We start from the raw sequence: 17,179 nt of genomic DNA, 5'->3' as shown, positions 1-17,179 counted from the left end.
ATATCCCACTGTTGTAACATTTTTTTAGGCCTGAACTCAATGAAATTCAGAGTTGTCTACTCTCTGTGCCTAATTTAGAAGGGGATGCTACTGGAGCTAACATTGCCAATTTTTGCTCTCAACTTTTCGGGAATTCTGCATTCCATTAAAAAACTGCCTAGCTCTTGGTGCTGATAATGCTCCAGTAATGGTAGGATTAAAGAATGGTGTGGCAGGATGTTTGAAGCGGGAAAATAGTAACATAATCATCATAGGCTGTTCTTGTCACCTAATTAATGTTGCTGTCGAGAAGGGTGCGGCATGCTTGCCCGTAAATGTAAATGAAAGTATAATTTATATATTTTATTATCTGGAAAGGTGGCAAAGAGGAAAGAAAAGTTCAGAGAATTTCAAACTGTACACAACACAAAGATCAGAAAAATTCTGAAGCATGTGCCTACTCGATGGTTATCACTAAGAAGGTGTTTAGATAGGATTTTGCTTCAGTGGGACCCTTTGGTTACATTATTCAGGAGCGAAATTGTGAGTAAGGATTCTCAGATGGAACTTTTTAAGACTTACAAAATTCCCAAGCACAGTTTAAGTGCAGATGTGTCTTGTTTGTCAGAAAACGTTAAGGATTGTCATAACATTTCACCTCACTCCTCGTTTAAAGGAAAACCCAGTCATCAGTTTCATTTAAAAAATGAAACTACTTATGACACTAAGAGCCATGCATTGTCACGTGAAGAACGACTTTTCATGTTCCTTTCATCAAATTTACATAAATCTTTTTGCCTTTTTCTCTCAAGTTTTATGGATATCTTTGAGAATCCAAACGTAGCTCTTCAGTCAAGTATGCCGCACATCCACTTATTGAGGTCAGTTTTGGAGGAACTATTGAAGAATGTGATGGCAAGTTTTGTGAAACCAGGCGTTATTAAAAGATCCTCCTCTCTCCTTGATGCAGATTATCATACTCCAGCAAATTAAAAGGATGATTGTGATCTGATGATAGGGAACTCTGCGTTTGTTTTAGTGAACACCTTGAAGTCTGAGGAAAAGTGCATATTCGTTAAGTCTGTTAGAAAGTGTTTCTCTTCATCGTGTGACTACATGGTACACAAACTGCCATTGAAAGATGTTTTAATTAATGCAGAAGTTGAAAATATTTCTGCTATAAGTAAGGCATCATTTTGTAGCCTTAGATTTTTCATAAACAAGTGTCCAAACATTTTGACTAGTGAAACGGAACATTTGGATAAAGAAACGGATATTCTGCACTCCCGGTTCTGTAACTTTCAGCTCGAAGAAACAGACCTGGCAAAAGGAAGAATTGATGTTCAATGGGCATTGGTAGGTCAGATGAAATCAGCTGATGGTGTACTTAAATATGAGAGACTCTCTATGGTGATGCTTGCTATTTTATCAATTCCACATGGCAATGCAGAATATGAAAGGATTTTTAGCAGAGTCACAAAGACAAAAACACAGTTCAGATCCTTTCTATCAGAACAAACTTTGGAGAAACTTTTAACCTTGAAATCAGTTCAGCAAGGCAAGTGCTTTGAGCAAAAATTTAGTTCAGAGTTTCTGAAGAAAGCTAAGTCAGCTACTGGTGTGTTGAACAACAATTAGTCGTTATGTGATCACCATGTTGAAGGATGAGAAGTCACATGTTCCTACAGTTCAGGTATGTCCAGTATTTAGTATTCACATGTAAATGATGGAAAAAATATATATGGGCAAATAGAATTGTTAATGTATTGAATTATTATAATGAATTTGTACATGTTCTGCCATTAGTGATGTGTCGTAATACGTCGCGATTCGCTGTGAAATTTCTCCTGATTTTTCACTTTTGAAAGTTGGCATGTCTGTACTGTGTAATTCTTGTGTGTGCTGATTTGTAATTTTGCACCTGCATAATGATGACTCTGAATCCCTTGCACAGTGACATCATTTATAGCTGCGTTGGGCGTCAGATGACTGTAACTGCAATAATGGACAAAAATGTGTGAAATCTTGCCATTGATGCTTTCACGGCCCGTACTTAGACATGATATAGGCATAAGCCCAAAAGCGTATATCATGTCTGTAAATCCCCCCCAACACCCAATCCTCAGCATGGACCAGTAACCTGTCATATTTGCTGCTGGTAGATCTCGGCTGCCTTTTTGGAGGGGGTTTAATTTTAGAAGGGCAGACTGGTACAGATTTCCAGAATTGCTGAATGCCGAAGTTATCTTCTATAGAATTAGTACCAGAATGCTACGACACAGTCACCACAGCTGCTAAGATATGTTTCAAAATGTCTATTCTGTGGCTAATCAAGAAGTTAGTAAAATAACCACCTAATGGATACTTTATTATTGCCTCAGGCAAAATTAAATATAAAATTAGCACTTGCAGGACATGTTTTGACCACTTAGTGGTCCTCTTCAGCTGTATAAAGAAAGAATTGAGAAGAAAAAACATTAGGACAATAAGCACAAATAATAAAAGTTCATTGGAGATTCTTTTGTTAAAAGGGAGGTACAGAACAGGACATCTTGCCTCTCGTTCTTGTTTGGAAAAGATGTTTATTCTACGCTGTGTAGAGTGTTTGTCTTTGTGAGCGAGACCTGGTGAAGTAATGATGTGACAGTCACACTCCTACTTACTGAAGGGAGAGACAATGGGCCCAATTGAAACAGATAATTTGTATCTGAAAAGAGACTGCCATAAGGCTTAGTGACTTCTGAGAAGCTTAATCATCTAATTACTACCACTGTACATCACTGCCACTCGAATAGCACATAAATTACTGCTGATTGGGAACCCACCCATAAATCCAAAAAACCAAAACTGCAAAGAAATGAGCAATAGGAGAATAACCTTGCACCTTCATTTAGCATGGAAGAATTAGAGAAGGCTTTCAAACAGTAAAAATATGAAAATCAGCCAGTTTGGATAACATATGAACCTAGCAAATTAAGTACTTGCGCTTAACAACAAAGGATTGTATTCTCCAACTCAATTATATGAACAGTGTTAAATTCCAAAGATATAGCAGAGGAGTAAGGCGATTGCTTTTTTGAAACCTTATAAAGAAGGAAATAATCTAAAGAATTTTAGACCAGTTGCACTACTGGTTCAGCTTTCTAAATTGCTAAGAAGAATTGTCTTCAACAGTCTCTTGCCTTTAATTGATCCCTTGCTTATACCTTAGCAAGCTGGATTTCATCTTGGTAAAAGCTGTGATGGACAGCTGCTTAATCTTGTGCAGTTTGTAGCTGATGGTTTCGAAGCTCTTAAGGTGACAGGACTGTGGTATTCGTTGATTTGACAGCAGCGTATGACTGTCTTCAGCTTCTACAAAGGACAAAGGAATTTAGCCATATCAGGTTCATTGCAAGTCTCCTGCAGAACTGCAGGTTCTTTGTAGACTTCCAGTGACAGCGCAGTTCATGGAGACTACGGAAGAATAGCCTCTCCCAAAGAAGTGCTGGCTCCAACTCTGTTCAGTATATACAACATTGACCAGCCTATCACCCTCAACAGCAAGAGTTCTTTTGTATGCTGATCATCTTGCTCTGGTCACCCAAAGCACAAGACTTCAAATCAGTGGAGAACACCCTGATGAATGCACTTGGTCTGTCAAGATACTGCGGTACAAACAAGGTTAAATCAAACCCATCAAAGACACAAGACTGTGCTTTTCATTTGAGAAACAGGGAAGCCACTTTTTGGTTAATTATGGTATGGTCAGAGGTCAGACTGGGAACACTGAAAATCCAGAATACCCAGTAATGATGCTTAATAGTTATCTTTCTTTCTAGAGCCCAGTATGAACTGTAAGTTATAAGTTTCTACCAGGAATAATCCCCTAAGAAAACTGGTCGGATCACAGTGGGGCAGTCAACTCAAAACCATCCAAACTTCTGCATTGGCATTATGTTACTCTGTGACAATTACACCTGTCCTGTCAGTTATAATTTGACACATACCAATCAGGTGAATGAAGCTCTTAAGGACACTTGCAAAATTATTGCATGTTCGAAATCCACTCCAGTTGAATGGCTTTACCACTTTTCAGAAAAAGCACTGTATCGTTTGAAGAGAAATAGCTTAGAATAAGGAAAGAAATGCCCCCGTATGGGGGCAGGAACTGCACCTGCAATGATTAAAATCAAGGAGTTTTCTTAGAACATAAAAGGTATTTGGATTCATTGCTGAAAAAGCCAGGTTGCAACTGTGGAGGGCTATGACCTCTATCCTTTCTGGTTTGAAGAGTTTTTGACACTTTACTCCCTGATCATGGTAAGGATTGGCTAACTTGAAGTCCTTGAATAGGTTTATCTGATGTGGGCAGATCAAGGATTAATTCGGCAAGGTGGGGCTACATTGCAGAAAATGGTATTCAGTGTAATTAACAAGACCAGTCTGTTTTGCATATGCGTAAATGCTGACTGTCTCATCTGCAGATGTTTACCTGTACTGGGCCACAAAAAAAATGCACTGGAAGTGGCAAAGTTTTAACGTGTGTTTCTGATACGAGAATGTAAATGTGTGATAAGATAGGAGTGAGAACTCCGTATGCATGTTTTGCTGATCACTCCATGCTATTAACTCTAATTCTGTCCTCTTACGTCTACAGTGGTTGTGAAAGGTGTTTCCCTTTATTTCTATTTCTTCAAAGTTTCTGTGTGGGGATATCTGTATTATTAGAATTATGAAGTAAATTCATAATAATAATCGTATGGCCTCAGCTACCGTGTGCAGACATTTCAATTTGACGCCATCTGGCTGTCTGCTCGTCAATTTCGACGTTCCGTTTTACTCTTAGGCCCCCACTAGATGGCAGACCGAGTAAACCGAAACTCTCTTGGGCGTCTATGGCTGAGATTTAATGAATTTTGTCGGGTAAACACCAAATGTGTCACCAGAGGTCTTTTACATGCCGACATCGTACGACATGGAGTGTCGAATGGACTTTTTTCCGCCCTTCAAAAATCCGACTACCTCTGCCGGGTTTGAACCCGCTATCTTGGGATCCGGCGGCCGACACTCTACCACTGATCCACAGAGGCAGCTAATAAATTCATACAAGGCTATTTATGAAGCCATTGTTTCTTTCTATAAGGAAAAACACACTATTCAGTGAGTTAATGGTAAATGCACACTAGTTTATATGGATGAGGTTACTTCCTAAGAAAGGTGTCTTTACTTGGGAAAGGGAAGGTTAAGTTTATCCTCTTCTTTCCCGGTGCATTTGAATTTAAGTATACAGTTGAAGTCCGTTATAGCGAGATATCACAACGGCGAAAAATTTACTCGCTATAGCGGATTGTCGTTATATCCGATTTTTGTAAAAATCGGGAAAACCCCCATTCACATTAAAATCAATATGAAATGGCAATCAGTTTGTTAAAAACTTGCGTTTTCGCGGATAATATCCACAATACGGCTTATTTGTTTGTTTTTCGAAATCCGTTACTACGTGAAAACGTGTTTAATTTCATTCGGAAAAAATATATTGCCGTATTTCTCCGAATCCAAAACGACCCCCACTTTTTCTTTCAATTTTTTTTAATGAGGCTTAAAAGTGCTTTATAAAATCATATGAATGTCTTTCTTACAGAGTACGCATTTTTAGACTATTTGTAGACGTTGAACATTGGCTTTAGTTATGCCGTATTTTTTGCGGCTGTACAATTATGCTTTATGTCAGCGGGCTTAATAACCATTAACTTAAAATTGGCATCGTAAGATCGAAGGGATCTCGCTGAAAATTTGCCGGCAAATACATTCCACGTGTCTTTACACTACGACGATCCATCAGGAAAATATTCTTGCTTACTATAAAAATGTTACTTTCACTCAGCGTCATATATAACTGGCTGCCGCTACACGCACGTCTTTCGGCCAACTTCAGCGGCTAGCGACGTATAGGTCTTAATCGCGGACTTTGAAAGTCAACGAACGAGTTTATTGCGCCGCGGTATGGCAATTCCGCCTTTGCATTTTTGTGCACATACCTCACAATTTCATCTTCGGCTTCTTTAAAGCGTCCTTGTTGCGGGCCACTGAATGCATATTTTGTGCAGTACCGGTACGCATTTTTAAGCTATCTTTGTCTTCACGGTAACGCCGGATATTGGCTTTAGTTAGGCATATGCCGTGTTTTCTTGTGGCTGCATAATTATTATACATTTCCGAGTGTTTAATAGCCATTAACTTAAAATTGGCATCATCACATCGACGAGAACCCGTTGAAAATTTGCCGGCAATACCTGTTCCACGTATCTTTACAATACGACGATCGATCACGAAAATATTCCTGCTGTCTATAAAACTTAATTTTACTAAGCGCCAGGTACAGCAGACGCGATATAACTCTGGTACTGCGTACCCGTGGCCTTTCTAAGAATTCGAAGGCTCGCATGTTTTGATGCCATTCTGCAAATTTAAGAAACGTTTTTGTAGAGGATAATAGAATGTCATTCTTTCTTCACTATTTACCGAGATCCAGTGTCGCGACACACATAGGCACTATACAACCGGTCGCCGCGGCTAGCGATGTATGATAGAGGCGGTCGTTTATTGTAATAGTTTTGTCTGCGCGCGCGGCGGGGTGAAAAGAAACAGCGTGGTTACTGCGGTAATTGCCAGTGGTGTTCATTTCTATAAGGCCGCGAATGCAAAACGACCCTTGATTTTTCACATGAGATTCTGAGGAAAAAAAGCGTCGTCTTGGATTCGGAGAAGAGGCTTCTGTGGCAAACATTTCAGTTTTCTTCTTCAAACGTCTTCACCTAACATAACCGTATATGTACCTGTCATGAAAACCTATTTGAAACGCATGTACAGAAATAACCTCCTCGTTAAAAATTGGCATACCGGGCGAGTTGGCCGTGCGGTTAGGAGCGCGCAGCTGAGAGCTTGCATCCGGGAGATAGTGGGTTCGAATCCCGCTGTCGGCAGCCCTGAAGATGGTTTTCCGTGGTTTCCCATTTTCACACCAGGCAAATGCTGGAGCTGTACCTTAAGGCCACGGCCGTTTCCTTCCCATTCCTAGGCCTTTCCTATCCCATCGTCGCCATAAGACCTATCTGTGCCGGTGCAACGTAAAGAAAATAGCCACACACAAAAAAAGACATGGGAATAGCTTTCCGAAATTTAACTAGACGCGAGAAAATATAAACTATCCTCTGAAATCAGTGATGCACTTTGCCATATCTTGAGGTGTATCATATTCTTACTTAATTTTAGTATACGGTATACCATTAAAATTAAGACATCGTTTACTTCAGTCTTTATTTTTAACCAGTTAACAGCTGCTATCGGCCACGTTGTTTTACACATTTATTACTAAAACATGTTATCCTCTTTCATTTCGAATTTTCTTTAGAGAACAGCAGTCGACGGGTATTACTAATCGACTCCAATATCGCCTTCGAATGTTGAAGAGAGCTCGCAAATGCAATTAGCGCGAAAACTATACCGTACCGAAGATGATCGATCGCACTTTGTGGCAAACGTTTCAATTTTGTTATTCAAATAGCGTCACCAATCCTAACTTAACTGTACTATATGCATGATGATTATATACTTCAAACACCAGTAGAGAACCTACTCGTCATAAATTTACATGGTAATAGCCTTTCCGTAATTTAACGGACGCGAGAAAATATAAACTAACCTCGTAATCAATGACGCACTCTGCCATATCTTGCGGTGTAGGCCTATCTCATTCTTAATTTCGGCATTTAGCATTAAAATTAAGCGATTATCTTTAACGAGTTGACAACGGTTATCGGACACGTTATTTACGCATTTATTACGAAAACATGTTCTTTCATTTTCCTTGCGGAAGAGTAGTCGACGGGTATTACTAATCGACTCCGACATTGCCTTCGAATGTCGACGAGAGAGCTCGCTGGTGGGCATAGCGAGAAACGATACGGTGTCGAAGATGATCGATCGAATGCAGTATAGTGACTGGGTGCATAAATATCGGCAACGGAAAAATCGAGCGCGCATAATCGCTCGTAATAACGGATGCGCCAGTGAAGGGGCTCTCGCTGTAACCGAAGGATAATACACAGTTTAATATAGGAATTTTGAAGAGACGCACAAAACGATCGTTATAACGGAGTTCTCGTTATATGCCGTACTCGCTATAGCGGACTTCTACTGTATTTCTAAATTTTAGATAACACGTTCCCTGCGGCAGTGATTTTCACGACGTAATTTTGTCATCGGCCCACTGGTGACCTAACCTTTGATATTGGTTAGTCCCTACTATGAAATAGCAACAATGCTGGATCACTTGTACCTTATTGCTGAGGTGACATTCTGAAGTATTTACCTCGGCAACAGTTTTCTGAACTAGTGTGACGCCCAGAAATGACCCCGGAAGTAAATGTTATTTTCTCATTGATTGTTCTGTTTTTTGGGAATATAATAGGCCTATGTTAAATATTTTCATATTATGCTTAGTAACGAAATATCACGAAGGACGAGGTTGTACGTAGGGTCATCATCAAATACTGAAATCAGTCACTGTCACCACTTTCTTCTAAATATTGAGCAATTTGTCCAGGATCAAGAGCCGTCCTAAAAGTCTTTCTTTTCCGTGCCACCAGTATGTATGATTGTGAAGGCTACTGCCTAAAACAAGGATGTGAACTTGCTTGTAAATATTATCTACAGAAGATAAACACATCAATAATCACTCCAATAAATACAAATCTGAAAATTTATATTCACTTACCTGAGAGCAATGTAGAAAGGAATAGGTTACACGAGATGTCAAGAGTGGTACTGGTATTCGTATTAAACAACAATCTGCCATCTGAAGGCAGCAACATTGTAGGTTTCATTCACCGTAACCGATTTCTACCTAAAAATATAGGTTAGACAACAATCCGAACGCAGGGTGGCCCGATGTGATATGAATGAAAGATCCAAAAAAGTTCCTTTAGGTCACCGGTGGACCGATGGCAACTAGCAGTATGCCTTGATCCTTTACTTCAATAGAAACACTGTTGCCATTAGTTATTGGAAATTTGTAACTCCGCAATTTTGGGAAGTTTGTACTGATGGATAACAGTAACATGCTTTGGGCACATGGTGACCCGAATTGTAAGGAACGTGTTAACTTATTTTTGTTACTTTTGGTAATTACTTAATGAAAGGTGTTATCTTAAAGAAGAAATTTTAAACTGTTACAGAGCAAAACTGGAAGGTTTGTTGAAGATAGTACGTTGTGAAGTCATCAGTTTCATGAAGAACGATCACATGGATGCATATGTTCTTAGGTAAGTAGATTTAGGATAACTTGAAATGATTCAGTGACTTTCTCTAAAAGTTTATAATGAAAGAAAATAAGCTCTGATAATGTGAGTAGGAATGGAGTTCATCAAACACGTCAAAACATCGGTCAGATATTTTCTGAAATTTTGAGATGTTTGGACCAAAAGTTGAAAAATTGCAAGTCAAGCTGCTTGATCTCAAAAATAGAAAACTAGATTATTCTGCCCTCCAGTGGTCGGTTCGTAAACCACATATGAATGGAAATACTAAGGGATCTAAGTATCATTTTGTAACTTTCGGTTTTTTTCACTGCTAACCATTCTATGTATTTGCGCCAGTCCTGTGCTTAGGGATTTATGTGCCTCAGTTGCTCCTTGGAGTTGCTACAGTCCCTAACAGAATGCACTAGTCCTATGTTCAGACAGGCCTGCTGTGCTAGTGGATCTATGTACCACAGCCGAATGCCGCTAGCCGAGCAGTAGTCAAGGTTTTGCCATAACATTCATCTTCTGCTATTGTTTTGCTTACTGAAGCTTTTGCTTGTTATTGAAAATGATGGATGAGAATGATTATTTTACTTTTGATATGGTATTAGTTAAAGTTCTATCAGTTTAATTTAGGATGAAGTCCAAAATTCCATTAAATTTTGAACATTGAAAACCTATATGTACAATCATATGCCTGCTTAGTCAACAAATGTTACTATAGGCTTGTTTTCTGTAGCATCATCAGTGTCCTATTCCAGTCGCCTGGGTGTGGTTAAGAAGCCTCCTTTCTGTCTTTCCACCTTTCCTACTCCATTACTTCCGCCACATCCAGTCCAGCTTCTCTAATGTCCTTCCAAATCTGATCCATTCACCTTCTCGGTCTTCCAACTGACCATAAACCAATAGCTTCATTCGCTTCAGTGTCGCTGTGATGGGAGTGCGACTGAATTCAGTCGACTTCTTTTGTGCTGACTGGAGAGCATACATGTGTGTTTACCTCTATGAATATCATTCTTCGAATGTATAAAGTCACATTTAAGGAGCCAGGATGCATTGAATTACTTGACTTGCAACTTAGATTTCCATCCCTAACAACTTTTTAATGCTGTACTGTACCGTACCCAGGGGTAAATACCTCTAGGACGATGCCTCCATTCCTGTATGAACATTTGACTAACTCAGGGTTGGGCAGAGAGTGGGTTGGTTGTCATTGGGTCAGGCTAAAAGTCGAAGTTCCCTACTTAAATATAAGTAAATGACAGGAAAATGGAGGTATAACTCGAATGAGAAACAATAATATGGGGTAGGATGAGTTTATTCACAAATATCCCCGAATCATACTAATGAAAATCAAATAAAACAAATAACAAAAATCTCAAAATTAGAGAGACATGAAAAACGTTAATTGATCAAAGAAACAAATGTGAAATGAAGTATCACGCACAACATTGACTACTTGAATACCTTTAGGAATAATCTTATAGTCCATTGGTCATGTAATATGATAACAGATGTACGCATTTCGGATGGAGTCACACTTGAGAATTATCACATTGATACGGTAACGAATTTAATTTAGATTTAGAGTCGTCGCAAGATTAAACGTTAAAGGAAAATTACCATATAAGAGAAAGTTACGATGAAAAGAAAAACTAAGACGCAATGGGACATGATATGAATTATGAAAAATACTAGTGGCATTTCCCTACGCTATATTTACAATGAACAAAATAAGCAAAATATCACATCTATTTACATCAGATAAAGAGTCTTACATACTACACTTATTCTATGTGAATCGCGGTTCACCACAAAGGATCTAGTGAGAACTAGATTGACCATCAAAATTACTCAGCACTCGGGCTGTTCACCATTAAACAACATGACAACATATTCAACAATATGAAACATCATAAAACACCATCCTGTAAGAGAAAAACATGTAATTATCCAATAAATCATGTAGAAAGCAATGGGCAACATTGCCTTCTGCTGCATTTGCGCACTCAACAGCGCGATCATCCGTCACGTATTTCCTGCTGTGCTGCGAGCTAAAAGGAAATGTTGGAACTCAACACTGTACTAAGGTTTGGTTTCTGCCTGCCAAGATTGTAACACTGAAATACCATCTCATTCACGCTGTCTGAATAAACATGGCCAATATATCAGCTTGCAGTGCGATATCATCTTTCGTCAGCTATACGGAAACTCGCGTACAATCATATTCCTTCCTAGCATGCTTCGACAATTTAACACACATCACTCATTGGCCTGGAATCAATTCCGTCAATTCTGATAATTACTATTCTCTCAGAAGACAATAGCAGGTACATATCCACTGCAAATTATTCTTTCACTTATCAGGCATGCAATCGGCTTGCAAAATCACTTTATAACTCTGCATGCATTATAACTTTTCATATCTCTTACAAGTCACATCAGCCTTCTACATTGAGACCGGGTTCAGTTCCTGTGCAAGTCATTGGGCAAAAAACAGATTCCAACCTAAATTCGAAGATCCTATTATTTCAACGTTGTTATGCAGCTCCTTACATACAGCTTCTGAAATACCATGCGTCATGCAATTTAACTGTTACTAACTCTCTGAATAATCAAAATAAAATAATGTAGCAAGTGTTTAACTTTGAAATTGGATGAACTTGTCAGTCTAATCCTCCTAGCACTAATATACAAGGAAAAATCGGAATAATACTAAACTAAATTATCATGCATACATTCACAACAAATAATCCTAACAATTCCCTCATTATCTTATCTAGCTACATAAATAAAAATAAAAATATAGAGAACATGCATTTAGTCTCTTATCCGTATATACAACAATATAAAAGTGAAATAAACACATGCTGTCAGGCTTACTTTACATTAAATAAAATCCCTATTCTAAACTGCACTAGTATTTTAACATAACCCATATAACATGCCATAATTAAGACATGTGCCTTATCTTGGACGACTCTCCGGGTACATGAGAGCGGCTCACATCCCCGCCTCGTTGGGTGTTCACTCCATGTCGATCACAGCTTCAGCACACAGAAATTCACTTCCTTCTTCCATAGGTGCGGTCATCTTCTTGCTGAAAGTTATTGAACACTGCAACACAGAAGGCTTTGGATGAATATCTCTTCACCGCTCAATTCTGCACGTGCCGAACAACCCTATTGTGGCTATACTCAGCCAACACACTGACACATAAATACTGTAAATTTAACACATGAGGGTTTATGTACACAGTTATTGAGAGTGGCACGCGATACGTATCGAGGTTGAATCTCTTTATCAATTATTTCAATTTTAACGAAAATATGAGACCACAGAACGTCTCTCCTGCTCTTTCCCAACTGCGGCTACTTATGACCGTCTATTTACTAGTAGTGAACTTTGCGATAATATGATCTGCAATTAATTCTGCATCAGTTAATTTATTCAACTGCATGACTGAAGCACTGTTTATTGGTCTTATTAACCATACTCTGTTAATGATATATTCACGTGGCAACTTTTAAGTACAATTCTAAGAGCACATCGAACAGCGTCCACCTCACGTCAGTATCCGCGATCAGAGTGACGCTCTCCAGAGCTTGGGGTGCTAAGGAAGCGTGGGCAACGCCGTTGTAGCCATGGGATTCCCGCATGTCTAGACAGACCACCAATCAGAATGCTTGCCATTTATAATGACACAATACTAATTATAACATATCAATAAAACACAGTTCAAATAATATCAAATCTCTTCCTATAATTTTTATATCGTACTCCTGATGATATTTCACTTACAAACCTGTGGAAATCCGTCAAATGACAGAATTTATCTCAAGCAACTGTACATGTTGGTCAACCTGGGATTATGACCGCACGATGTAGACTCCATATTTGCCATATCCTCACGTTCTCATGGTAAGCATCTCATACACGTGCCGAGATGTGCCAACTCCTAGTGACGCTAAGCCATTCTCACGGTCCCGAGGAAGTATTGGGCAATATCCAGCGACTTGATGGCTCCATCGACTTCTGGTCTCAGCTATCTTGCGTTTCATTACTTTACCATATATGACTGAAATTCATATCAATAAAATTTACATATTATGTCAAATAATAATCCAAGTATCTTTTATGGGCCGGCAGGATACAGCTCAATACCGCGCACTGGACTTTGATCGTAAATAAACGTGACTTCGGCTCAGTTGTTCTTCAATTTGGATAACCAAGCCATTATCACGTCACACGGAACAATTTACCATCATATACAGACCAATTTACAAAAAGTTATCAGGACATGGACAATGGAGTTCGCAGAACAACTGTATCGTAACGATGACAACAGCTCACAAATTTAGTTATTTCAATGTACATATACACAAACAAGTTTTCTTACATTTTTTCAAATTTTAAATTTCCATATTTCATGCTATAGGATGCAGTCTCCGAAAATGTATTGAAATATAATAAAAACCTCATAGCTCGTACCTGCGAAAGTATGAAGAAATTTGTATGATATCTAGGTATATAACAGCACATTGAATGAAAACTGAATAGGGGCGATGGAATGAAATACAGTATTATCCTGCTTATGTTCCCACATCCTTAAGTTTTCCAGTCTTTTACATAATTTTCTATTAGTCCCCTCAGATTCCCTATGCTCTCAATGTGTTAAAATCTTCAAATTTACCTTTTGCGACATATTATGCTTTCCGCCATTTATGCCTGTCTGGCTGTTTGAGACGGGGAAAAAGTCGAAGTGAAATGGAGTTGCAACTAACCTACAATATTTTGAGAAACTACAGCATGACCACCAAACCGGACAACACATGTGCAAAATTAGCCTATCACGAATATCACAGGAAGTTATGCAAACCACATGACAACTCTGACAAGCGGCTTGCCTACGCTGCAAATTTATGCATGTCAATTCTGAGGAGTAGGATACCTACCCACGAAATTCATCTTATATATGAAGACCCTCGGGGGTAAAAAGTAATAACCCTCGTATTTTGGATTTTTCAGTTTTTTTGTTGTAAACCATTATATCCAGCATGAAGTTTCTCTTTATTGAAGAACTAGCAAGGTACCCGTGCTTCGCTACGGTATTATACTGAAATTTATAATTGAATGCTTATTGTTTTAGATATATAATCCGCCGAAATTCGCGATCTGACACGTTTTCAGCGAGAATCCACCAAAATTCCCGATCTGACTCGTTTTCTATTAGATTACGGCACGTTTCCTCCCATTTTTCAATCTTCCTTTCCAGCAATTGATTTTGTACGTCCCGGGCTAGGCTCAGGTATTCTTCCCGGTCAGTTGGGTCCGTAAATCTTTGCCATACCGTATTTTCCTATAATCATTTTTAATCTGGATAAAATCCTTCAGGAGATCCGGCGTGGTGTCATATTGGGTGCCTTGGCGGCACTGAACCCGCGGCCGGACTGCATTCTTAGTCATTACCCGTCCAGGAGCCGTTTCCAGCGCGGTCCGCATATTTGACGACGGTCCGGAACATTATTATTATTATTATTATTATTATTATTATTATTAATGTTATTCTTATTCTTATTATTATTATTACTATTATGTGTTGCTGGGATGAATGAAGACAGGGAAAACCGGAGTATCCGGAGAAAAACCTGTCCGCCTCCGTTTTGTCCAGCACGAATGTCACATGGAGTGACCGGGATTTGAACTACGGAACCCAGCTGTGAGAGGCCAGCGCGCTGCCGCCTGAGCAACGGAGGATCCTTATAAGTACATTAAGGACAGTAAAATCAATTGATCTCACCTCCTTTTACACCCCACCGCCGTTAATTTTTACTGCCAACCCCCCCCCCCCCCAAAAAAAAAAATTAAAAGAAGGCGTGTTTCTTTATGTTTAAGGGAGATTCCAAACACCAATGTTCACGTCTATTACCTTCAGTTTTGAGATATAAGTATCCCCATAAATATAATTTACTTTTGTCACTTCGTTTCAAACTACTCCCCCCCCCCGAGTGAATTTTCCTGCAAAAAATACTTGTTTCTTTAATAGTAAAGGATCTTCTAAATACCAATTGTCACGATTCTAACTTCTTCACTTTTAGATTTATGTGTCCTCATGAAAGGAATTCAACTCCTTTACACTCCCGCCCCCCAAGATGGTTTCCCCCCCAAAACGCGTTTTTCTTTGTTTTTAAAGGAGATCCAAATACGAATTTTCACGTCTGTAACAACTTTAATTTTTATTAGATGTATATATTCTCATACAATTAAAGTCAATTAATTTTTCTATTCTTTCACCACCCTCCCCCCGCTTCATTGGATTTTCCGAGAATACGTGTTTCTTTACTTTTAAAGCAGATTGCAAATATCAAATTTGACGTCTGTAACATCTTCATTTTTAAGATATCAGTAGCCTAATTAAAAGAATTCAACACCATTTTCAGTCACTTTCACCACCCCCCTCCACCCAAGTGGTATTTCCGAAAATTAAAAATACACGTTTCTTTATGTTTAATAGAGATAAAAATACCATTTTTCACTTCTGTAACATGTTAATTTATTTTAGATATACTGTAAAAATTCTCATTTTAAAATTTCACCCCTTTTGGGTTCCCCTTAAGTGGAGTTTCCAAAAACAAATCACCTATGTTTCTTTACTTTTACAGGAGATTCCAAACACCCACTTTTTACGTCTGTAACATTTTACGTTTCCAAGATAATCTTTCAAAAAATTCACCCCAATTTGTCACTTCTGTTTAACCGCCATTAATAGGATTTTCCAAAAAACTAAAAAAATACGTGTTTCTTTATTTTTAAAGGAGATCCTATATACAAATTTTCAGTTCTGTAATATCTTCCGTTTCTGAGATATATGTATCCTCATTAAAGGCATTCAACCCATTTTTTACCCTTTTACACCCCTCCTATTGGGATTTACAGGAAACAAAAAAATACGTGTTCCTTTATTTTTATAGGAGATTCTAACTACCAATTTTTACATCTGTAAATTTTAAAGTTTTAAGATGTAGACACATTCATTTTAAAAAATTCACCCCCCTTTTCACCCCTCAATATTTGGATTTTCCAAAAACGAAAAAATAAGTGTTTCTTTACATTTAATGTAGATCCCAAATACCAATTTTCAGGTCTGTAATATCTTCAGGTTCTGAAATATATGTAGCCTCATCAAAGGCATTCAACCCCTTTTTCACCCCTTTTCACCCCTCCTATTGCAATTTTCCGAAAACAAAAAAATACGTTTTTCTTTATGTTTAATGAAAATTCTAAATACCAATTTTTACACCTGCAAACTTTAAAAGTTTGGAGATATAGATTCACTCATTTTAAAAATTCACCCCCTTTTCACCCATTAATTGGATTTTCCAAATACAAAAAAAATACGTGTTTCTTTATTTTTAAGAGATCAAAAGTACCAATTTTCAGGTCTGTAATATCTTCAGTTTCTGAGATATAAGTACTGGTATACTGATTAAGGGCATTCAACCCATTTTCCCCATTTTCACCCCTCCTTTTGGGATTTTCTGAAAACAAAAAAATACGTCTTTCCTCATTTTTAAAGAAGATTCTAAATACCAATTTTTACATCTGTAAACTTTTAAACTTTCGAGATATAGACACACTCATTTTAAAATTTCACCCCTCTTTTCACCCTCTTAGCGAAGGAATATCCAAAAATCCTCTCTTAGCAAGCACCTACATCTTAATATGAATATATCCCCAAAATTTCATTTCGTTACGTCCAGTAGTTTTGGCTCTGCGATGATGAATCAGTCAGTCAGTCAGGACAAGTTATTTTATATATATATATATATATATATATATTTGATATAACAAGAGTTGGTAGCACAGTTCAGCTTCATTTTCATAACAAACCACTTGTCAGTAGTAAACAATCAAAT

At 38.2% G+C, this 17,179-nt stretch overlaps 1 protein-coding gene across 1 annotated transcript in view; it reads left to right on the top strand.

The window, feature by feature from the left end:
* Positions 1-17,179, top strand: part of SamDC (S-adenosylmethionine decarboxylase) — a 122,343-nt gene that overhangs the window by 19,170 nt on the left and 85,994 nt on the right. The window contains exon 2 of the mRNA XM_067136317.2: positions 9,198-9,284. Within this exon, the coding sequence (XP_066992418.2) occupies positions 9,198-9,284 (87 nt within the window). The remainder of the gene's footprint in view (positions 1-9,197; positions 9,285-17,179) is intronic.

Source organism: Anabrus simplex, chromosome 1 (genome assembly GCF_040414725.1).
Source record: "Anabrus simplex isolate iqAnaSimp1 chromosome 1, ASM4041472v1, whole genome shotgun sequence".
NCBI lineage: Eukaryota > Metazoa > Arthropoda > Insecta > Orthoptera > Tettigoniidae > Anabrus > Anabrus simplex.
The sequence above is the reverse complement of the archived record's forward strand: the minus strand, read 5'-3'. Positions and strand labels throughout refer to the sequence as shown.